Below are 25,269 nucleotides of genomic sequence, written 5' to 3'. Positions count from 1 at the left end.
GCTTTTGTTGAGCGTCACTCAGTTTCTGAATGTGCTCCATTAACAATGCAGTTCCTCTGTTTTTTGCTGCTCTGCATGTTATTTTCTGGGTGGTAATTTGTTCCTTTCTCCTTCAATCAGCTCTTTAAATGTGACTCGGTAATGAAATGTTATGAACTATTGAAATGCAAATAGCTCTTCATCCCTTAGACATAGCCTACCGCCAGAACCGCATTCATGCACGGCTACTGGTAGGTGAACTTGTTAGCCTTTGACCACTATTCATTGATCAACAGAGATTTTAGAATGACAACCTGCTTCAGAAAAACCTCTCCAAAATCACACATTTCTTTCCAATCTTCTCTCATCTGGGAAGTTCTTATATTCAGCTCTGCAGTCAGTCTGACTCACCGAGGGAAACAAAGCTCGTCACCTGCAGGCTGGAAAATCACACTGTACAGAAGTGTGTGGTTGCAAGCTGGAGGGTTCAGAGTGTGATTTCTGTTCTGCCCACTACTGAGGGTTTTGTATTGTCGAGCTGATTATCAATTCCCTCCAAGGGGAATGTTTTCACATCAAACAAAAATCTATTACTCCGAATATCAAGCAGACATGCAAGGGGACATTTTCCACCAGCATTCTTCCATAATGTTGTTGGAGGTAGTAATTTACTGTTTAGACCACTATTTTTACCCACATTCTAAGCCGTTTTGCAAGTAATATAAAAGCTTTAGCGATATTGGCTGAAAGTAGAAAAGACTCCCCTTGTTTCCTTCTTATTTAAATAAACAGAAACAGCATTTCATTGGAGTAAGATTATGTTGTTTCCGTCACTTGGAGGACAAAGCTTAGCAAGACATGAAGTCAATGCATGCAGGACAGGCCCCACTTCTACAAAATAAGTCACAGCAGGTGTTGCCCTGAATTTCAACGCCTGCATCCATTCAGGCCTCTTCTGCTGGATGTGCTGTGCAAATTGCAGAGAGACTGCAGGCCAAAAATAAAATAATCCATATAAAATACAGCCTCTTCAAACAGAAATTCCAGCTTTTAGAAGTCATTTTTAGAGCCAAGGCAAATGTTTATCATTACTGTTAAGGTAACATTTTCATTTCACTTGCAGTCACCCCAAATAAGATTGTTTTATTAATTTACTAGACAAACTTCAGATTCAGAAACTAATCTCTTTCTCTTTTTTTGTCTTTATCTTATCTTATCTCAAGGAACCCTGTCCTTCTCCTCTATCAGACCCGATGACTTCAGACGAGGTAGGTCAATGACCAATGAAGAAGATTAAAAGATTTTCTATGTTGTTGTCAGATTTTTTTGTATTTCTTTTATAAACACAGTGGTCAATTTACCACTGTCTTAAATCAATTTATTTTCACTGTAAAGTATCACTGTGGTTTTGAGTTCTTGATTATTTTTTTTAAAGCCATCAATTTCCATTCTATTCTGCTAATGGTTGACGAGAGAATCCCATCATCCACTGATACAAAAACTGATTTCATCTGAACAAAGTGTTTCATCTGAACATTAATGAACCACAAACAAAATCTGCTGCCATTTGACCACAGAAAAGCTGAACTTGTGCACTGTGACGATCTTGAAGTAATTTGAAAGCAAGGAAACACATCCGTGTCCTTGCAAAATATTATTACTGCATGCAAGATGAAATCATTTTTCTCCTATGTTCATTTTTTTTAATTCTCTCTCAAAGAGAAATATTCAAGGAGTCCACATTCTGACACACAATACTGTTTAAAAGTTGTTTAATCATAGAAATATCACCAATGAAATGTGACTTAATAGCAAATTTGCTGCATTGGAGATTCAAAGCACGGAGGTTTTTCTGTGCTAATCCACCAAAACACCATCATTCCCTGTGGTGTTTTACTGTCTGGCAACCTGGTTCTACTCTTCCTGACGCCTTCCCAAAATTCTCCACAACACCATCCTGTAAAAAAGCGCTGGCTCTGTCACAAGAGGCCGAGTCTCATCTGTAAAATCCAAAAAGAGGCTAAAAGGTGTCACACCCTCTAAATCTCAGGGTAAAAGCAGGACATGCAAGGACTAGACACAAGGTCTCAAGGTTTTTCAACGCCCTTCTTATCGCAAAAGAAAGGCATTCTCCTCTTTGGAGCTAAAAATACAGTTTACAGACATGAATATTTTTTACCAATACTGACATCTCAGTGTTTATAAATTATATAATGGCTATTTTTATTGCCTGATAGATTTGTTCATATGTTTTATGACTCCTCAGAAAAAACAAATCTTGATGCTTCCCTCTGGCTAAAGTCATACTTCTGAATACAATAACTGTTTCCCCCTGGTCTGAATCTCAGTCGGCTGATTCATCCCTGTGGCCTTGGTGTTTATTTGCTGCTGCAGATCAAAGCGTGGGAAGAGGCAGAGATGGACAAGCCGATGGAAATCGATGAGATACAAATTGACCCTTCACCTTTCCAGCTGGTGGAGAGAACTTCATTGCACAAGGTTGGTGGAGGAAGGCTTCCCCCTGAATCCTTGTAAAACAGCTGTTCTCCTGCTCTAATTTCATTTCTCCGAAAGCGTTATGTCGAATCTTAACACCCTGGACTTTCTGCGCATTCGGAAATGTTGTGCATAATTGGAAATTTATAATCTAATCAAAATACCACATCTGTTGATTTTCTAGTCTTGTTTCAGTGGGTGTTATGTGATCTCGTTGTCCGCATATGAGTCAGATTTCTCCCCGGTCTGAAATTACAAATGTTCATGCATTAATCAGTGCCATATATTCAAACCATGATTTCTCACATCTGTACCTGCAAACAGAGCTGCAGGCATGTCGAAGGTGGATCATGAAAAAATAAAACGCTGATTTTCATATTTATGCTGCTAACGAATGATAAAATATGCAAGAAAAAAACCTAATGCATTGGCGTTGATGTTTAGAAAAGCAGTTGTTACACAACAATAAAGGCTGAGGTTTGGATCTAAGTTTCAGTTTGAAGTTTCCATGTCTTATACATTCATGAGTATCATTTGGATACGCCAGACTGTCAAAAACGTGGTTGATTAATTCAGGTCGGTCAAGCTGATAGAAGTCAATGAGATAAAAACTGGCCTTTCATCAAACTAAATTGCTCTTGCACATTCCTAGCTGTGTGTAAAGGACTGGTGACCTCTGCAGGGTGTGTAAAAGAGGACTTTTTATGAAACCAATACTATTCCCTATATGACCAAGGCGCTTATTCATCATTCTTATTATTAAGTGAAATAAAGACGTTATAAAACACATATTAATTAGTCTTGTTGTGAGAGCTGTCAAAAAATTATCTGTACATGCAAGTATTTTATAAAATAAATTTGATAATCCAAAGCATTTTTGCATTGTTGGTGTTTGCACAGTTATTGTTTAATTTTGACTAAAACGGCCATCCCCTGTTGCAGAAAACCTTGATGTGTAGAATTTCCTGGGTTTGCTGATTGTGAGCTAATTGATATATTCTGAGACTTTTCTTAGAACTTCAGTTTTTTGTTAAATTGTTTAATTTTTATATTTGTTAGTCATTATGATTTAAAACAAAATATTTTACTACTTCATTGCTTAAGATGACTGTCATTCTTTTCCGTTTGCATTTAAATAGCAGTGTGAAAGATGATATAAACATTCCAGAAATCTCTTTTAGTTGCAAATTTTCTCACATTATGTAAATCTGCTTTCTGGTAGCGCTTCCACACACTCATTAGACTTCTGCTCTTTTCATGTATTCAGCAGTTGGTACCACAGGATTGAATTCCCATTGTTATAAATCTTAGTGGATCCAGGATTTACTGTCATTTTCAGGAGGCAGAAGCGAATAAACACCATCTTAGCCTTATTATTCTTTTTTGCGATTTCATTTCCATGGTAATACACAGAATACCGTGCTCATTCATGTGCAAAAGAGTCCTTGTGATTGAGATGTACTGATGCATACAAAGAGCTCCCCTCAGTGGGACCTCAGCTGCTGTATGAAAAATATAGTTTGTGCATTCAAAATATGCTCAAGGACTTTCCCTTTGTGTTGAGTCTGAAGCCACTTTGTTCTCTTTGTGTCTAGACAGAGCAGACAGAGAAGCACTGGGCTTGTAAATCGTCTGAAGTCACAGACAGATAAAAAGAAATGTCCTTTTAGGAGGAGTATTTTCTGACAGTTGGCTGAGTTACCTTTTCACCTTGTCTCTGCAGACTCACACATTATTCTCCCTGCTTGGACTAAGTCATGCTTATGTGACCAGCATTGGAAAACTTGTGGGGGTGGTGGCTTTAAAAGAGGTAAGAAACTTAAGTTAGAAAAGTCACTTTTCCTGCTTCTCTCTCCTACCATTGCACTACATATGACACAAAATATCAGCATTTTGTTCATGCAACCAGATAGTGACACCTAACTCTTCTTCTTTGATAAATAAGAAAAACAATGAATAGATGCTGCACACATTTGTGGTCAATTTCCAATTTGGCCAATCATTTGACTTTCTGATACCAACTGTATCCTATTGTAATTTTTAAAAGCATAAAAACATATTTCCTATCATTTCTGTCACGGTAAACAATTATTATTAGAAGTGTTACTGGGAGGTATGGGTGGCAGAAAAGGAAGAAGTCATGCATTGTCTAATGACAGTTTTGTGGCCCATGATTGAAATGTATATTTTTGTTTAAATCAGTATCATTTGCTCTACGTGTTTAAATGTTGACACAGTGGTCAAGCTTATACCTTTTAGACTAGCTTTAAGTAATTCTGTTGCATTTCTTTGACTATGAAGCCAAAATGCAAATGCTTTTTCCAATTGCTTTAGACTTAAAAGTCTCTTAAACTGTCTGAAATTATTGCCTTCAGTAGTATAGTGTTTGTTAATGACTGGCTTTGATTTCCATAATTTTCTAAGAGCCTTGTACTGAAATGTCATCTTTTCTTCTGTATCGTCTTATAAATCCTATTTTCTTAATTCTTTTTCTTTTATTTCCAATTCTGTTTCCCTTTCTTTGCTTCCTCAGCTCCAGAAGGCCATCGAAGGCTCCACGCGCTCCGGTGTCCGGCTCCGGCCCCCTTTGGCCAGCTTTCGTGACATCAGCAAACACAAATCTGTCCCTAAACCTCCACCCTCTTCTTCCAGTGCTCCGTCATCTCCCACTGCAGCCTCTCCACCATTGTCTCAAATTATCCCAGAGCCTCCCCTCTCTTTAACCCCTGACCACAACCAGCACCATAATAATAATCATCATCATGATCACCATGAGCATGAAACAGAGGTATGGATTGAGGGTGTACCGAAGGAAGTAGAGGAGTGTAGCAGTAGCATCCGCCGCTGCAGCAGCACTTCAACAAGTGGCTCAGGAAGTAGAAGTTACAGTTACAACAGCAATCTCACCCTCCCTCCACCTTCCACTCCTCCTCCTGCCCCTCCTTCCACAACCCCTCCTCCATCTCCTTCTTCCTCCATCCCTCTCTCCACCCTGAGGCCTTCACAGAGACTCCTTCAGGTGGTAGAAGACAGTGATGATGAGCCAATGGTTTAGCTTACAAACAAAGAATATTTTTTATACTGGAAATTTGTATTTAAAGATTTTTTTTTCCGTTCTTAACTTATCATCCTGGTATTTGGGCACTTTATGTACCTCTTTATCACACTGCTACAAATTCTTTGTGGTTTAGAGATTTAGTTCTCCAGCAAAACCTTTGCCATCACTTCTAAACACGAAGCAGTGGTGTTGTACCTCAGGGATCAATCCTTTCCCCCTTTTACTTTCAATTTACATACCTCCTTTACACCAGCTTAACCAGAACTTATAGCATATTGCATTGGTTGAAAATAGGAAATGAAACTTAAAATTATGTTTATGATTGTTTTAGAGCCAAAGCAGCATAGAACATTTTGACATATTCACCATAACCTGCTTGTTGGAAATGTTTTGCTTTTCGTTAAGAATTCCATGGAAAACAAGAAACAATAAGTAAATGCATCCCATGCTGCTTTCCTATTTTTATTAGTTAATTTGATTATTTCTGTTTAATAACTGTTTCCCATCCAAAATAAGGCTGCACTTTTATCTATTTATTGTTAGCAACTTTGTTGAAGAATTAGCAAAATATTGCCTGGCAAAAACCGTCGCGGCTCCAGAGAAAGGTTCCTGTAGTGCCAAATTACCTGATTGTTCTTGTCTTAGTTTTTAAAATGATATCAGAACAGGTGAAGTTAATTTGGCACAAACCTTTGGGATAGCAGCTCAGTACTGAAGCTGTTCAGTCCACCATGAAAGACTGGCCAAAGCCCCACAACGACCTCTGTGCTGACCTTGGGGAAGCAGCCTCAGAGCTCATTTCTCCATGGCTAAGTTGACAAATGAAGCAGCTAAAGGCGACTGACAACACCAAACCCTATCTACAAAGATTCCTTTAGGTTTTTTTTTTTTTTTACAAAGCCACGTCCCAGAATGACACACAGCTTCTTTGAATAATTTACAGGAGAATATTTATGAGAATCAAATCGGACAGAACAAATACGCATCTACGGCATCCTCAGCAAAAGTGATGGTTAGTGTCTATGACAGTAAATGACAGCTGACAGTTTGTTGTATAACTTCTACACATGATAGAGATTCTGACATCTGAAAATTTATGATTCCAGATGGGAATCTTCTAAATTAGTATTTAAATTTAATTTAATTTAAATATTTAAAGGAGGAACAGTCAGGATGAATTAATTCAGGGCTGGAAGTTAAGGGTCGCACAGAAATGTGTCTTGCATCAGAAATAGAAGGTTTTATGTCTCCTCTCAATACAAATGCTGACCTGTATTTGAAATCTGCTGTTCTCTGTTACTGAAAGTCTGTTTATCTGGAAATTAGAAGCTGGGTGCATGTTCTAACTAAAGTTAGTACCTTAGAGGACTCCTTAATAGAACAAAGTCATTTCATTCACAGATAATGTCATAAAAGGTTTGCGAAAAGAAAAACTTACACATCAAACCACACTCCAGCTACCAGCAAGGTTCTGAATTTTATTTTCTGCTCACTAATGCAATTTTTACTGAAATACATGCATTTCAGTATAGAAATGCATCTGTCCTTATGATGCACCATTTCCAGATTTCATCTTATACGCTTGCACTATTAAGTTCTCTTAACGCAAAGTTAGTCCTCAGGTGCTGTTTTAAAAGTCTTTAAATTTATCTTTTTTTAAGCAGCTTTTATGTTCAAATAAAATATGTATCTGTATCTTAAGCAGGTGTTTAGTCTCTATAATCTTGTATCATCTGTTTATCTGGGGTAAGAATATTTATTTATTAACTTATTTATTTTTTGGTGTTTCTGTAGATTCAAATGTTTTCCAGATGTTCATATAACTGGAAAATAGTAGATTAATAAAGCTTTATTTGAATGTAGATTTGGAATTTATTTTGCCTTCACTGAATGTTAACTTTTAAGAGCCTGCAACTAAGTTCCTGTATGTATAAAATATCCTGACTAAAACATTTTTTTCTTGTTCTTGCCACCTTGAGTTACTGCTTATAACAGAAAATGAGTGCTATTTGCAGCTGGTTAAAGTGATGTTCGGTTTTAAAACCTGAAACAGATAATAACTGATTTAGCATCTTAATTTTGTATGATTTGAGATTAGTTAGCTCCCATATGCTAAAGCTAACAGCTAATCAAAGTGGGGCCAAGTCAGGTTTTTGATGTCCTCAAACGCCAGTCTCAAATTTAATAGTGATCACAAATGTTATTTTACAAATTTCCATCACAATTGCATTTCATTTTTAATATTGTAGCTGAGCATATCTTGTCATAGTAACTCTGTAACCACTTTCTACCTTATAAAACCTTTTCCGCATATTTGTTTCATACAGAAGACTGTCAATGCTATGCTATCCCTGACTACAGTGTAAAAAACTACATACTTCAACAAAAACACATTTTTAACAGTTGAAGTTGTGCAACTTCGCTGTTGGAATCAATTTGAACAAAAATAAATACAAAATAGTGTTTGAAGAATGCATGTTGAAAATAAGGTGCCTTTTTAGTATCCTTCATAAATGCCATTTGCTTTGTAGCAATCTGCAGGTGAATGTTGAAGTTTAAAATGTTTATTGCAGAAAAACAAAAATAAACGTTAGACAATTTACTGCATCGCAGTAATCCCACAAAGTCTAAAGTAAAATTATAAATGCACAATGTGAATTAATGCATTTCCTCCCATATACATTAAGTGGGCTTTTTTAATGACATTTTAAAATATATATTACTTTCTGTGGACATTTCTAATGGTTGTCTAGGCTCTTCAATTTATGACTGAGCCTCTATAAGTGCCACATAACAGATCTCTCTTTATTAAAAGTCTTTTTTCACTTTATTGGAAATGAGTTGGTGAATTTTACCATTTTATATTTCCATGTCATTATCTAAGTGTCACTTCTGTAGTTGAGCTTCAGAGCAGCTCACAGGATAAGATCTTGGAGCAACATGAGGACAAGAAGAGGGCGGATGAGTATGAGAGCAATTAGGGGCTTCAGGGTCTTGATAGCTGGAGAGTAAGAATGAAATGAAAGCCACATGTTGCTCTGGCTTTTTCTTCACGTCCTTAATGTTAATGTTCATGGATCCATAGTTTTAAAGTAAATTCTGTCATATGTAAAGAAATCCAGGAACCATTTTTAAGTAGATATTTTAGCATGATATAAATCATTCAAAATTATCGACCAGACAAGGACTTTACTGCCTTTACAAAGCAAGAAAAATATTTAGGTTAATGAATGAGGCAAATGTGCTGAGTGGAACCGTTTCACATTTTTTTATGTGGCGCTAATAAGGATCTGCTTTATTATTAATTTTACTCCTCAGAAATTAATTAGAAAGCAGACGAAACCAAAACGCATAGATTTTGCATTTTGCATTATCTCTACAAACAGAGACAATTGGTGAAGATGGAAAAAATAAGCATTTGGTCAGAAAATAAATGATCCTTTTGTTTACAGTACCACAATTGCCTACTATAAGGTTTGGTAGATTTTAGAGTTGCACAGTTTATCATATAGCAGTTATCCTTGCAACGTGAATATGACATGTACTTTTAGTAGCCAAGATGCTAAAGCCCATAAGGAATAGAGAGGACGTCATAATGAAAGTAGCAAGTCCAGAGAACAGTTGTGATCAATATTTCCATCATAATATTCAGCAATAGCATCGCTATTAAAATTTTGTCACTTTTCACTGTGCAATTATTTTATAGTAAAAGTAGTTGGCTGTAAAGAAATATTTCATTGAAACAAACAAATTGCTGTTATTTTTCCTTAGTCTGATATGAAGCTGTAATTACAGCTTTACTCTTAAGCTTAGATACCATATAACCTAATTAAAATATTAGATTGTATGAATCTAAAATACACTGAAATACTAACCTGAATGTTTTTTCATTATATACAACATGCTTAAAATAACCAGCGCTGATATGAGTTTGTTTCCCAGAATATATATTTTACACACGAAGCAGCTACATTCATACACACATACATACAGTCTTACATTCATACAGATACATATCAGTTTATTGTTTTTTTCCCTTTTATTGTAAAAAACAATTTGTTATATTATTACTTGTATACTGGGTTATACTGTTAGGGCTAGGTCACTGTTAAAAAGCATGCATTTTTTGGTTGTGGTCAGATGGTTTGTTTGCAAATAACTCAAAGTGCACGCCCCAGGTTGCTCTGAGGTTTGAGTCTCCACTTTGCATTAAGCAGGAATGCAGTCCAACCAAAATGCATCAATTAGCAAACCAAACAGCTCTCCAACAGTCTCTCTGAGACTTCTGTTGCTCCAAGGAACAGGAACCAAACACTCTGAATTATTTAACAACCCATTTTTGTATCCATAATTATTGTATTGCACAGATGTGTTTTTTTATTTTATTTGCCCTTTTATTCATCTCTCAGTTTTGTCTCTGTTTTGGGGAGTTTTGCATCCATCCTTTTATCCCCTATTTGGTGGTTTCCAGTCCTGGCTCGTCAGTCGGGTTGGTCCAAACATTAGTAATTCATTATATCTTCAGTTTCTGAGTTCCAGCAGGGTAAGACTTCTTGTCCCTCCCGTCCTTTAATATTACTTGTTCATAGTCTTGTTCAGGTCCACTTTTTTGATGCTAAACTGGGAGGCTGGGGGTTGATGGCATCTAGTTTGTATACATTACATCCAACATTTCCAGCTGAAGTAGCGTTTACTCGGGTTTAGAAAGGTAAATATTTGGGAGAAGGAAGGAAGGGGTGGGGTAGAAGCTTGATTAATTATTGAAGTCTTAGTCTTTTTGTGGCCGTGTGACTCAGTTTGTTGCAACGACGACAATGGAGCCCTCCTCCGCCTCCTCGTCTTTCTCTTCGAGCGATTGGACGACGCAAGGGGTGACATCGAAAGGTATCCTCTCTGGAATGGGTTCTGCAGGCTGCGCTGGTGTTCCTGGGCTTGAACCCCTTGTCGTTGGGGCTTCCTCCCTCAGCGGGGATGGTGTTAAAGAGCATGGCTCTGGCTCTAAGGTCAGTGTTATCTCCTCTACCTGTAAAATGTAATCAAGGTTATTTATAATGCCTCGTAATCAAATTTATTAACATTTTAGCTGCTCTTGTGACACTAAAACTTTTGACTACAGGTTTTAAGGAAAGAAAAAGTTTCAGCGAACCCTTGTCAGTTCTTCTTCTTCCTCTTCATGGTGCTCCAGGATCCCTTCGGATTCAGGCTCCGGTTCCTCCCCGACCGTCTCTACAACTCCTCCAACCATGTCAAGCATCTGCGCACTCATCTGACCAACGATCTCCACCTGAAACCAGATGAGGTTACTGATTCCATTGAATTTCAACTTTTTGTTTCAAAGTGGTAACAATTTAGTTGTCATGTTTAACAGGTATGTATATTCTTCGATTTAAAACCCCAAAGAAAGGCAAAAATATGCAACAGAATAAGTAGGGAAGAGGGGCAAGCAGTTTCCTGTCGCAACCCAGCTTGGCTTTCCTATGCAGGGCATCAGGGTTAAACAAGACTTCAGTGGATGCAAGAGGTGCAGATGCTGAATCCAAATGCCTCGAGTCGTAACCTTGCAGACTTTCAGACATGCCATCATGGAGGCCAGGATGATTTACCCAGGACTGTTCCACAAAATTCATCAAATCCACTTCAAGCTGCCATGCAGACCTTTGGGATTTCGCCATGCAGACCTTCATCCTGTCTCCTACCTGGAAGACACCTCTGGCACTTCATCACTCACTGCACTACAGTTGTGTGCTAAATAGGCCTGCTGATATAAAAAACCCAAACCAGTAAGACAAAAAAAATTAGTATACATACTCTCTTTACCTTTGATGCAGTGAAACAAAAACATAAACCTCTGTAACACGTAACAGGTTGGTAGTGATGGCCGTGACATCTCTGCCTTATAGTGACTAAAGACAGATTTTGTATGCTTGTGACTGTATGTGCTTCAAACACCCTTGTGTCCTTGTTCTCTGTCAAACCTGTTCTGTCAAGCCTTATTAAACCATCACCTATTTTGCAAATATAATCTGTTCATTTTGAGTCAGCAGGCAAATGCATACCTGATGGGCCTCTACCTGCGCAGCCCCCCACAGGTCCGCTAGCCGGGGGTGAGTGGGAGGACCGAGGCTGTGGATGGTGCTGTTCGGAGTGGCTTGGAGGGAAGGGGAGCCACTGTGTAGCCTGTGCTCCAAAGACTGGAGAAACGAATGAAAGGCAAAGGGACAAGCAGAAGACAGCCCACGTCAAGTTAAGTTAACTTTATTTATGTAGCACATTTCCACAATAACCTCATAAAAAACATAATAGAGTGACCAGTTATGAAACAAGCTGCAGACATTACATTTTGTCAAATACATTCATCAAAATCATCACTCAAATATATAACAAGTTTACTGATCAATGTTCCAGTTATTATTATGCTGAATGCTGCTTCTCCGTGTTTGGTTCTGGAGCAGCAGAACAGGCTACAACTAGAAGAATAATCAGAATAATACTTGCTGTTTCTGTTAGAAATAAAAGCAATAAAATCATGCTATTATGTTTTGCTTGAATTGACCTATAACCGCAGGATTTTTCTTATGTGTACAAATTTGCTTTTGTGATCCCTTGCATTTTAAAGAAATGCAAGTCATCTTATTAAAGTGTGCACTGCACACCTGTTGTTGTTGGTACTGCAGAAACTGTTGCTGCTGGTAGTGATGAAGCTGTTGTAGGTGCTGGAGTTGACTTTGTTGCTGCAGTGCAAGATGAGCCTGGTGCTGCTGAAGGTAACCGCCAACCGTGCCCTCATACCCATCTCCAGGGGTACCTCCTGCTCCACTACCACCACCTGCAACACCCGCAAAATGCCTAATACCTTGTGCTCACACAACCATACATGCGCTTGGAGACTAATTTAGTACAAAAGGTTTTAAGAGGGTAATTAATCCTTACCGGCAGCCATGATGTAGGAGCCCGCGGCAGGTGAAACCATGCCCGAGGGCTGGCTGGTGATTGGGTCCCAAGCATCAGAGGAAGACAGGCAGTACAGGCCCTGTGAGACGTAGGTGTGAGGCCAGACATCTGCAGAGGAGTGATGGAGCACCTGGTCTGTTCAAAGATGCACAGAAACAAGGAGATGTGAGGTATAAACAAAAAGACTGTTCAGAAGGGGAGAAGCAATTTCATTTATTGACGAGATTTCCTCACATTGACTTTAATAGGAGTGTTATTGACCTATAAACATGTTTGTTATACACCAAACACGTGGACATTGTGGAAAACCATCTCCTCTGTCCAATAAAGTTGTAACTGATGCTGTGTTTATGTGCCGTACACTTGTGTTGATGTTTTATGCTAAATGAAGCCTTGCAGAGCCCCATATGGTGGCGTTAATGAAAGCAAAGCTGCAGAGCTAAGTCCTTGTGGTAACCTACAGGGTCCCGCAGGGCTTAGACAAAGTTCTATACTGCTAAACACCAGTGAGAAAAGAAATGTATTCCTGTCACAGTGGCACTTGGCATAAAAGTCCTGGTTAGAGTTGCAAATTCATTACAGATTATTTTGGAGTAGCTAGAACCATCTGTAGTTGTCATAGAACTCCTTGTTTCAATTATCTTTATTGCAGTTATGTAATGGTAGTCTCTTTGATATTAAATAGGGTTTTCTAAACCATCTACTTTTTCCTGGTTTATTAATGTCTTAGGGTGGAGCTAAATCACAGCAGTGCCTTTTAGCTTGAGCCCGTCAGTTTTTAGTTTAAAAACAAGTATAAAGAACGCTCTTCAATTATTTGTGTCATTCTCACTGTCCTTTAGATTTCTAAGTCAGTTCTCTCACACAGAACATGTTAAACCCCATCTGATGTTTCAGAAATGACAGGCTGTCATCCGGATTTGTCATTTGGAAGTTCCTGACTAAGTGCCCTGCAGGAGTGAAAACCAGAAATGTGCAGCAATGTGGCTGACCTCCAAAAGTACTTGACTTTTGGCTAAAAGTGTGACTGATGGGGCTCCTTTTTAGTTTTCAGCACTCACATTCAGAAATTTAATGTGACACCGAAGACATATGACTAAATAAGAGATATTTAAAACCATTTCGTTTTGCTCGCTGTAGGAGCATAAAATCTGCTGTGTTTAGATTCTAGCAGCCTTAAGTACACAGACTTGCAGGGATTTCCTAAATGTAGACTTTAATTGAGAAATTGACACAATTCCATCTAAATATGCAAATAGTAGAAATGAAGAAAGACAAACCGAATCAAACCTTTATGTTTTTGACAGCAATAAAATGCATAGCTCTTACTTATTCACTTATTACAGTATCAAACAGATTTTAAGCATTATTATCAGCAAAAGGTCAAGCTAGTAGCAATAATGTCACAAAGACATGTGGCATCTGGGTGAGCACAGGCTTGATGTTCAACAGTAGTAATAATATTAGGATAATTAAATGTATTTGCTTATCAGGAAAGGACCCATCTTACAAAGTATCTGTTTCTATTTCCAAGTATGCTGTTCACTGGAATAAGCAAATTGTGATGAATCAAGAACTCTTTACAAAAAGTCACACATCATACATTCCCTGGACATTGGCTCAGGTTTTTCTGTTAAATAAATTCATACTGTGATGGTGCCTTTGTAGCAGTGTGCAGTCGACAGCTGTAATTAGATCGGGCAAATCGACTCCTGCTACAGTTTAAACCTTAATCTTGGTCTGTTAAACTGCCAAGATGAAAATTTGACAAAGGCATGCCTATGGTTCATTCCCTCCCACACAGCGGGTATGGCTCGCCTCTGGCTTAAATACCAAAGATTTGAACTGCCTGTGAACTTCATCTGAAATGTTCCTGTGGCCAATGCAGTCAGCAGCTGTATGGGTAGAGGCAGCGAATGACTCTTCATCATGTTATACTCTAAGACCAGCTGCATTTGAACACAGTTCCAAACTGACTGCCTTTGGAAACTAAAAGCAACTGATGAGCTTGTTGTCCTTTTAGACCAAGAATCCTCTTGGCAACTAAATACACTCTCTCTTCACAAATCAGCATTTCCAATAGCTTCTATTAAGGCTAAAACTACTGATGTCAAAGATATTTTCTGATTATTATATTTAAAGCTTTGCATGAAGAAAATATTTGTCAACATTACACTCGCATGTCAAAATGACTGTAAATAGATGAGTAATTACACAACCGTACATCTTTGAAAAGCAGAAGTGGAGCCTCTTGCACAACCAAGAACAATGCAGCAAGTGATTTATGGATGATTAGCCAACAATAAAACACTTTTCTTTTCCAGAAGCCATTGTACAGAGCATACAGTGGTGAAACCAGCCTGGAGGTCTGCATGGGTTGCTAGGTGAGGGGCTTCATGGCATTACATTCAGAAGGTTTTTGAAACGGCTCATTTTGCAAACACCAAACATCATGAACTTATTGCCAAAACAATCACTGGATATCACCACTTAGGTAGAAGAAACATTCAGAGCTTTAAAGCTCATTTACCTCTGCTGGTAATACTCTCCTGGTTGACCTCACTCAAGTGAGCGACGCTGCCCTGGTTCGAGCCAGCTCCCATGCTGTCACCATCCATCGAGTTCCACCCAAACAGAGTCGCCTCAGAGATTGCAAACTGCTGCATAATACCTGAGGAGGGAACAGAGAGCCATCAGTACAAGCTGAGAGGCAGCAGGGCTCATGTTAGAAAGTGTAACATGCAACAGTATGATGCCTTATCTTACTAATTAGGGCTGGAGAGCCTAATAAGAATCTCAGACCCTGCTTTGCTGGTGCATACAGGTGTTAATTTGTGATTAAAGCAACAACAACAGTCATTAACATGGAGAACCAGGCAGCTTTGAGAGCAGTGAAGGAGAATATGGAGGGGAGTGTTTACTCCAAATGGGAAATCAAGATTTGTTGGAAACAAGTAAATGTAAGCCTAATCAACCGGAATAACTTATTTCACCAGTATATTTGTGAACCATATAAAGAGCTGGTCTTGAATATAGTCAATATAACACAATCACTTGTTTCTGGACATTGTATATTGTATAAATTAAAGTCCAGGTGTTTACCTGCTGCAAAGCGAGCCTCCTTCTCGCCGTCACTGAGGTCGCTGTAAGCATCGTTTTCCATCCTCCTCTCCTTTTCCCGCTGCAGGTTGGCACGCCCTGCGCCCCCGCACGGCCCCGCCGTCGGTTTGCCCCAGCTTTGCCACTCGATCATGTGGGCAACCCGACCCTGGGCCATGGCAGTGGGCTTGGTCACCTTGTCCTTCATTGACCGTGTCACACCTACACCAAGTTTGAGGGCGGCAGGAGTTGCAGGCCAGCAACAGACACACGTAGACAGAGACAAACACACCAGACACACACACACACACACTGTCAAAACATCTTCTGGCCCTCTGAAAAAAAAAACTACACCTCCAACTGAGGCATGGAGAGGAGGTAGAATGAGGATGAGAAACTGTAATGTAGTGGATCTTTTTAATCCTAGATACTATGACAGAAGATGTCAGTGAGGCATTAAATGTACTGTAATGCATGAACTCAAGTGACAAGGTGTGAGATGATCAGTAAAACCGAGCACCTACTTTGCTTAGAACTAAAATACGCTCACTCTGCACCAGGAAGTCACCTCGTTTTTTAAAAAAAAAGTATAATAGCTTAATTCACTTCCTTTTTATGCCAACAAAAGTTAAAACAGCTCAGAAAAAGGCAGGAGCAGCTGTGACTTGAATGTCCCATTCAGATGCACTGCCACTGCGACTGTCACATGGGAAATTGCTTGAGTAATATTGCAATTTGACCAACAAAATGCAAGCAAACTCAATTCTGTCAGTGCATATGTCCGCTTATAAAAGCCTGGATGTGGAGGAGGCTTCTCCATTTTTAAAGAGAGCCATTCCTGTCCTCTGTCACCTCGTGCTTTCTCAGGGTGAGATAGATACACATGATCTAAGATTCTTTTTATGGGATTTTTTTTATGAATCTCACTTTTTTTAAAAATTGATTAAAATGTTAATAAATTGGAGAACTGATATTAAGCTTTCTGCATTTGTTTTGCTTTTTTTTATAAAGTTTGAAGTTTTAATGTAGACTCGTTTGAGTCAGTCAAACTGAATTAAACTAAATTACTTTAGTTAAATCTAGTTACATTTAATCTAAATAAATTTAACTGAGTTGAACGTGGTTGAAATCTGTTTTTCTGCATTAAGATGAACACCAGTTGTATTTGCTGAATTCATATGTTTTCTTTTGTCAGTGGAAACCCAAAAAAATTAATATTTTACCGTGTGAATAGACGTTCAGTTTCTTAAAAATGGTGCACTGTTCACTGATTGACATAAAATATAACCATGTAATGATTGTCTGAATAGTCACTGTCCTTAATGTAACTTGACCTAAGGAGAAGCCTATTTGATAAAGCTGGTGCAGCTCCAACATTTCTGTATGTAGTGATAAATTCATCATTCCAATAAACCCCCAGAAAATATTGTCATCGAATTTTAGGTCCATATTTTGCTTTCTTAAGGAGAATAATGGTTCCCTCTTAAATCTTTGTCCAATTAAGATGCAAATACTGTATTCAAACTAGGGGCATATTCTTTAAATCAAATGGGTGCAGAGGGGCTGATTGATAGAAAAAAAGTAATTAAAATCAAGCAGGCATGAATAAACAGAGACAGAGCTTTGGAAATGACTCCCCAGGTCCACGGGGCAGGTTTCAGGCTGAGCTATAAATAGACACAATTGTCCCCAAAGACAAAAAGAGCCAATCTCATTTGAAAATCAAACTCTTGCTGCGGAGCCTAATTGGGGGTGGAAACAGGAATGGAGTAAATGGGGATGAAGGATGAGGGAGGGTGTTGGGGTCTTGGCAATTCAAATGATTCTATGCACTGTGAAGCAAATCCAACACATTTCTTTCAAATACACTAGACATAACAATTGTCTTTTGTTACAAACACTAGAAGACGCTACACAATGCCAAGCACAGAGCGCTACAGTCGGAAGCAAAGAGCACAAGAGACGTCACAGAAGAAGAAGAACCAACCACTGGTAGTCACAACACTGCAGCGACTTCACAAATATTTAACACCAGCACCAGCACTGCCACATTACAGTACACTACATTCCCCAACACGCCTGTGGTGATGCTTCAGTAGGCAGTTAAAGTAAGTTATATCACTTACTTTAGTTTCTTTGAAATCAAAGACCTGATTGGATTTCCATCAATGACTCTGACATGTGTCATTGACGTCAGCTGTTGATATCAATGAGAGAGAGGAGAAAAGTAGGAAGTGATATAGGAAGGGGCACCCACAGGGGCGGTCATGTTGGTTCCAAGCTCCCTTTCCTCCTCTTGGTCAAGAATGAAGGTCGTCTGTTGAAGCAAGGCTGGATTTACAAAATCTGACATTTGTTGCTAAGGTGAAGAGATCATTTATGTGCTTTCTTTGTGTGTGTCAGATGGTTATTTGGTCTACCAAGCACTCTAAAAAAATACTTTCTGAGATTGAGGTTGATTTTGGGAATCCTATATGAACTGATTACAGCTTATACGTCTCCTCTATATGTTTTTTTTTTTTGTAAAACACTTTGTGTTTAGTTTGGTAAAACATAAAATGTCTCAAACCCTTCAAAATATTACTTAACAAATTTAATATTGAGAAGACTTGGTGAAAATGTTTTCTTCATAAGTCAAATTAAGTAGCAACGTTTTAGCTTTAGGCTTCCACAGAGTTCTTTCAAATAAACATAACACAATGAAAATAATGTAAAATAGGGACTGTGAATTTGCAAAGCATAAAATGATAACTTAATTCAAAACAAATTACTGCCAAAGAAAGAAACATGAAGAAAAGCAAACACTTTCTGTGAAATTATGATTTGCATCATTACTTGTGGTATTGCATTAACTCTTTACAGCATTATGTTGCAATTGGTGGATAGTCTTGCAGCTAAAAAACACAACTTATGTTCAGTGGTCTTGATGCTGTTAATGGTAGAAAGAAGGGAAAGTTGTCGCATCATGCACATGAAGATGCAGGACTGTTTCCAAAAATATGTTAATGGAAGGCACTGGGTTGATCGCTACATTTTTAACAACATTTTAAGCACACTTAGATCTTCATCAAGTCAAGAATCAAAAAATGTTGATGAAGCCATAAGAAACAAAGTGCTGAATTTAATTGTTGAAACATAATTATGGTCTAGATTTGCAGCTAAATTTCCACATCCTCTGTGCTTTGTCTTTTTCTCTCTTTTTGTTGCTTTTCTTGCTCTCCCTCTTCTGTCATGGTATAAATTTATCTCATTACCTCTTTAGCAAAAAGCAACTTTATTAACTAGCCAAGACAATGAATCGATCAGCATTCCACGCATATGTAATTGCAAGCAAATAATTGAAATTAAATTGAGATAAGATTAGGTTTATTTGTTTGGAATAAATTTACTGACATATTTAATTACAGTTTGTTACAGTCTAACTATAACAAAGATTTGTTGTAAGATGGTGCTAAATAAACATTGAATAATTTGAATAATACATATTCTGACTAGAACAGAGATGTTGACAGATGATTACAGTTAAATCCGACCGTAAGGCGATTATTTAACGGTAGAAACCAATAACCATTTGAGTAACACACCAAGAAACAAGAATAATCTTTTACACAAATGAAAGCTCAGACCTTATCAGTCAACAACAACTTCACCCTTGACCCACTGTGGAGCATGTGGAGGCAACATGGGGGCTGTTTTACCACCTACTAGCACAGACACACACCTGACACACCTGTCAGAGAGGACTTAGCCAGGGCACCAATCCCATAGGCGTTGGTGGACTTCCTCTTGAGTCGAGGCAGAATAGAAGTAGTATCCTCCATAGACAACTAAAGAAAGAAGGGAGGAGTACAGCATGGTTGAATCCAAATGTTAGTGAGCAAAGATGTGAAAATGGGGGATAAAGTGTGAGGAGTAGTGAAAGATGTCGGTGATAAGATAAAGAGATGGAAAATCAATGTGACATGGAAAATGACAGAATAAGAATAGACAGGGAAGATGAATAAGAGAGAGGATTTAAAAAGAAATTGGGGTGAAAAGACCAGGTGATTGAAGATTCAGAGAACACTTTGAAGGAGATGAAATAACAGAGGAGAGAGGTTACTGGGAAAAGAATAAGAAAGGAGGGTTAATTATTTTAGCACATTGTAACCTGAATACTAGCATCTTTGATTTAAAAAGAAAACCATATGATAGCTAAAGGAGCACTGACGATGTAGAAGTGATACAGCAAAGGTTTGAGTGATTTAAAATGCATCAACCCCAATTGAAGAAGGATTCTCTGCACAGAATAATATTAAAGATGTGACGCATGTAGAAGTTGTTAAATAGGGAAATAACAGTTAAGCAGGAAATGTTTGAACGATACTGAGAAATTCACAGCAACGTTGGCTGGTGATTGAATTCAGCTGGTTTTAAGCCTGAATGTTTGGAAACTCAAAAATCTCATGTGTTTTTTTTTTAATTATTAAATACACCGTACCACCATACATCGGCATCATCAGGTATAGTTTTCAGTGAGGTATTTAAAAATAAAGTCAGCAAATGCACAGAGAAGTAAGAAGATTTTTAAAAGGAAAAAAAAAAAAAAACATTTTCTACAGCTTATCAAGAACTTTCTCTATTTCAGCTTGTCAGACAGGAAAAGAGAGCAGGATCTAAACCAGATAACAGGAAGGCCAAAGATAACAAAGCAAAGTTTTCTATTTTGCCCTTTGAGTTTTCAAGCCTTCTCTTTCATGACACATTTGGAAATGTTGGCAAAATTCTTCAGGTAAACTAACAACATACAAAACTAGACCAGAATTAACCACAAAATTCTGATCGTTGCATCTTTACTTATAATAAAATCTTTCATCATTAGATTTTGTTTTTCCATGGATCTTCTTCAGGGTATAACCATATATTGTAACCAACTGCATCATCATAGCTAAAAGTTAATTTCTGGGTAAAACAAGACCTGTTAAGTTGCCTATGAAGCTGAATGTTACTTAACTCAAATAAAAATAAACAAGATTGTAGATAAAATATGAAATAAAAACATTGAAAAAGTCACTGTGACTAATAAAACATGACACCTGTTAGTTGTAACTAAACTTACTAAAAAACAGAAATTAGAGAAGTAAACAATTACCATTCTGGCTGCAGCAGATTGATTATGCTTTCTGACAGCTAAAGTCACTGTTTTCTTCCTGGCTGCTAAAAGATGAAATCTTTAAATATAAAGTAGTGACTTTTTTTTTTCTTTAAACATTTCTATAAAAACACATATTTTGGTACTTTGCTACCCTTGAGGATGAACATACTAACAAAAAGTCAATACTGATTTCTGAAAAGCATCTGCAGCAGTTTATCAAACCAGAAAGGCTTTTTGGTTCATTGATTGCTTTCCAGTAACTAAGCTGGTGTTTCCAGAAGAGAAAATCCCAATAAGAGCTTTGCTTACATAAATCAAAAAAGAAATACTCATATTATTGTCAAAACATTCAAATGTAATGGCTATGAAACAACGTGCCAACTTTTGCTTATCTGTAAATATCACAAGAAGAAAGTCCTTTATTTACCACAAACATATTTTCAATCAGTTGTTAATGACTGAAAAAGAACCAATGATTGGGTTTGTTCCGCAATCACCTTGTGACCCTGTAGTCTTTAAATCTAGCATTGACTTATCTGTACACTGCTATATTCTTCAAACACGTTTTACATCACCTGACTAACTTAGTCTGAGATCTATCTAGCTTTGCATCTGTGCAGTGAAACGGCCTCATGATCTTTCACAACACAGCAGCAAATCTACAGCAGGATGACTGAATAAAAGAAGAATCAGATGAAAAAATACATTATCTTCTGATCTAACCTCCTTACTTAACTGCAAGACTTGAGATACTGCATTCATTTGGTACTTTTCATTCCTAGTTTAGTGTTCTTTTTGTGTTACTCTTGAAGCTTTATTAACCACCAACGTACCGCAATACAGCTGCAGACCGTTTACCATAGCTCCCATTAATCTTGGTTTCTGGACTGAACTGCCAACTGTTTGGTAACATGCTAAGCTGAGAAACTTTAAAAATTGAGCCTGAATAAATAATTGTTTCACAAATCTAATGAACAGAATACAACATTTTGCCATTTCTAAGGTTAATATGTGTGATTATAGGGACCGTCCTTACATTTGAAGGGAAAAGGCGGCAACAGAGAAGTTCATCTCCACTGTGTCCTCCAAGTGGACAGCGACACAAAGCATACCACTAAATTAGCTACAAAGTGGAGTGGTCATCCATAACAAAGCTCTGATCTCGGTCCAACTGAAAGCTTTAAGATGACCCGAAACATTAGACCCAAGTCATACAAATCAAAAGGTAAATCTATCAAATATTAAGTAAATGTAAGCAAATTCCTGAATTTGAAAAATAACTCTTTTTTTGGAACTTTATTATCAGGCATTTGGAAGAAAAAATCTTTCGATAAAGCATATGTACTGTAAATATCTGGTGCATATTGTTATGTAACATCTCATTTCATCATCTCTTTACTACATGGATAATCCGACATCCACCTCCAAACATTTGGCATTGACTAGACTGAGTTACTGTTGAGGTGACATTTCTTTTTATAAATACATTATAATAATAAGTTAGATAATAATCATTTTGTATGTTTTGTTCCCTCTCTTCTCTTTGCCAAGCAGCTGATATTTAGAATTCACTTGTAAAATATTTTCTGTAAAAATCTTAAGTGCTCTATCTTAATATATTGCACCAAATGGTTTAAACATCCCAAACATATTCTTGTTTCTCATTCCTCCTTAAACTTTACAATCAAATTGTTGATCTCCTCATATGTTATTTTTACTCATAGCTTTGCAGGTTTATGTTTGTCAAATGTGTTTTCTACTTTTCAAGTTTTCAAGAATAACATGACAAGGTTTGGCTACATCACTGAAATATCATTTGCTTTGAGACAAAACAAATTTACAGGTGGACATAAATTCTGCTGAAGATACACAAACAATTCATTAAAGGTGCATTTTATCCTGCTCTGCTTTCAGTGAAACTGGGACTCAGCTGTGGATGAAATAAGCCTATTACAGCCTGTTATCTGTGATTCTGTACATATGGGAAGTATATATTGCTTGCAGTATAGTAGATTAGTAGAGGACTTAAAAAGGAGCTGGATGACTGAGAATTTACAGGTGGAAAACGGAAGAAACAGGGATAAGAGAGGGGTGGTGGCAAAGGGAGATAAGACGGAGAGAAAGAGTGGCAAGAAGGAGTGGACGGATAAACAAGCAGGCTGTCGACTTATGTTCGTACAGCTCAAACTCAGGTAGTTGGTGAGAGGTGGAGGGCAAAATGACAGGAGATTTAAAAAAAAAGGGGGGGAAGATTTATACTAGGACACTTACATTGATTCCTTCCCAGGAAAACTCGGTACGGCCATGCTAGGAAAGAGGGGATGAAGGACAGGAAGGAGAAAAGTACAAGGAGAACGTAAGTGCAATGAGCAAAGGAGGGAAGACAAAGATTTTAAAAGAGGGAAAGTGAACTTTACTAATACTTTTTGTCTGGAATTACAGCAGTCTGAATATTAATATGGAAAATATGAAGGTATTATGTTTTTAAAATATTAAATTGGCATTTTATTATTGTGCTTTGCAACAAATGCATTGATGTAAATAACCTATTTTTCACATACTAAGCTTGAATAATGCTTGAAGAACCTTGAATATGGAATATTTTTAAAATTATGTCAGGGTTTTAAATTATAAAGCAATATGCAGATTGATTTTATGACATCTCACCACATGCACCACATTATGAATCCTTTCTTCTGTCGCCTCTCAATCAGTATTAGCAGAAACCTTTTCATCAGTTAAAGTAAAAGTAGTTTGTATGTTGGATCCAAACACACGGGCCAGCCTCCAATTGTCATGTACATCTTTGGTTCAATTATTGTCAAATATTTAAAAAACTAATCACTCTCTTTGTTAGTCCATCAATTAACTGGTTTAGCAAACTTGTTTGACAAGTTACGCCGTTTATTGAACAACTTGAATACTGCCAACCCTGTAGAATAAAAAAAAAAAACATCCAAATAGAAACTACATGAAGTCATTTAATGTAGCTCAATAAGCAAGCTCAAGCTAAAAGTTATATCAATAAAACACTGAGTAGAAGTTAAGTCATCAACATCCATTAGCCTAGAATGGTTTACAAAGCCATTTCAAATGTGTTGAAACTCCATTATCTGCAAATGGAAAAATATGGAACAGTGTAACAAAATGACTCCAAGAGTGAATCAACACCTCTTCCATGAGACCGTAAAATAACCAAAGAAGCATCTGAATCAACAAAGAGCTCCTTTCAACTAATGTTCATTATTCAGCAATAAGAAACACACTGAACAAAAATTACATCAATGGAAGAGTAAAGTATCCTGCGGATTGATAAAACAAACTATGAACCTTTTCTGGAAAATATGAGTCCAGTTTCAATGAAAAAGGAAAAGATTTCAGCAGTAAACTATTGTAGTGATAGTGATAGCCAATGCCTGGTTTGCAGCTTCAGGTCTTAGTTGATGGAATCATGAATTCTGCTGTCAACCAGAAAATCCTGAAGGAGAAAGGCTGGAAATTGGCTTGTGACCTTAAGCTCAAGCTTACTTAGGTTATGCAGCAATGGTGCACCACTGAATAGCTGCAAAAGAATGAGAACTAAATGAAGATTGGACCTTAATCCAATTTGCGGTATGGCCTGCAAAAGGCTAGGAATAGGTGTGGGTCACAATAACTTTTTCACTCAGGGAAAGATTGGTTTGGATAGCTTTTCCCGGTTATGGATTATATCATTCTATGAAAGTTGCATTTTGTATTTAGCCCAATAGTTGGAAAAGCACATTGCAGAATAGCAGGAGTGACAGAAAAATGCGTAGTGATGTAAGGTGCTGTGTTTCCATGTTGCTCCGTCTCTTTTTATCCACACCGGCCACAATGTTTAGGTAACCAATGGAGACCACTGATTGGTAACTGCATCACCAGGGGCAACAGCAAATGTGATGTGTGGCCCGACATGGGCACCATTTGTTTTCTGTCCACATTTACACACAAGTATATGTAAAGTAAAAACACACACACACACTTACAGAAATTCACAAGCTGTCCTGCATATTCATCACTTTAACACTTTGCATTCAGCACAAGCGCAGAGGACTAACACCTTAACCTGTGAACGTTAAAGACTGGAGGATTTCAGCAGATGGAGCAAAAACTGAAGTGTTTTTATACTCTTAGTCTTAATCTTTTGATCCTTTTATTTTACACTGAGGAGCTTCTCCAAAGACGCAGCAAGTTCACTAACAGATTTTGTCCATTCATAGCTGCAAATCATCATATGACAAATAGAATGTAAAATATCCTTAACTTTATGTCAAACTATTTATGGCTTCAGGTCAAAGGTGCTAACATAGCTTATGTGATAGCTTTGTGATATGAAAATTTGAATTTTAGTTGATTTATTTTCCAAAGCAATCTCTTTAGCTACAACTCAAGTCAAAGTTTTGGATTAGACCCCTTCCTCTGGAGACCACTTTGTCTTGTAGTGATTAAACTCCACTGAGAAAATCAATTTTGTTTCTGTAAATCTTAAGATTTTCATCAGCAGCTGCTTGGCAAAGACACTCTAGCTCCT

General features: G+C 37.6%; 1 protein-coding gene and 1 pseudogene across 5 annotated transcripts in view; one reads left to right on the top strand and one right to left on the bottom strand.

Annotated features, from left to right (window-relative positions):
- The window catches only part of LOC106919798 (chloride channel protein 1-like), a 29,496-nt gene extending 21,491 nt beyond the window's left edge, over positions 1–8,005 (top strand). For 2 of the 4 annotated variants that reach the window (XM_014990390.2, XM_088010439.1), the window contains exons 21-24: positions 1,203–1,247; positions 2,374–2,478; positions 4,199–4,285; positions 5,009–8,005. In XM_014990390.2, coding sequence (XP_014845876.2) covers positions 1,203–1,247; positions 2,374–2,478; positions 4,199–4,285; positions 5,009–5,530 — 759 coding nt within the window. In that variant the 3' untranslated portion in view covers positions 5,531–8,005. Of the gene's footprint in view, positions 1–1,202; positions 1,252–1,561; positions 1,591–2,373; positions 2,479–4,198; positions 4,286–5,008 lie in introns of all 4 variants that reach the window. The other 2 variants (XM_088010440.1, XM_088010438.1) reach the window with 2 other exon arrangements.
- A 1,458-nt stretch (positions 8,006–9,463) lies between these two features.
- Positions 9,464–25,269, bottom strand: part of LOC106919802 (uncharacterized) — a 42,348-nt pseudogene continuing 26,542 nt past the window's right edge. Inside the window, exons 3-11 of the transcript XR_015764581.1 lie at positions 22,989–23,024; positions 19,305–19,410; positions 15,587–15,805; positions 15,015–15,155; positions 12,464–12,619; positions 12,187–12,359; positions 11,590–11,724; positions 10,680–10,817; positions 9,464–10,556 (exon numbers count right to left, since the gene is read on the bottom strand). The product of XR_015764581.1 is annotated as an uncharacterized LOC106919802 (transcript). The remainder of the gene's footprint in view (positions 10,557–10,679; positions 10,818–11,589; positions 11,725–12,186; positions 12,360–12,463; positions 12,620–15,014; positions 15,156–15,586; positions 15,806–19,304; positions 19,411–22,988; positions 23,025–25,269) is intronic.

This window comes from Poecilia mexicana, unplaced genomic scaffold (assembly GCF_051168715.1).
Source record: "Poecilia mexicana isolate PSO_F unplaced genomic scaffold, ASM5116871v1 scaffold_11, whole genome shotgun sequence".
Classification (NCBI taxonomy): Eukaryota; Metazoa; Chordata; class Actinopteri; order Cyprinodontiformes; family Poeciliidae; genus Poecilia; species Poecilia mexicana.
The sequence above is the reverse complement of the archived record's forward strand: the minus strand, read 5'-3'. Positions and strand labels throughout refer to the sequence as shown.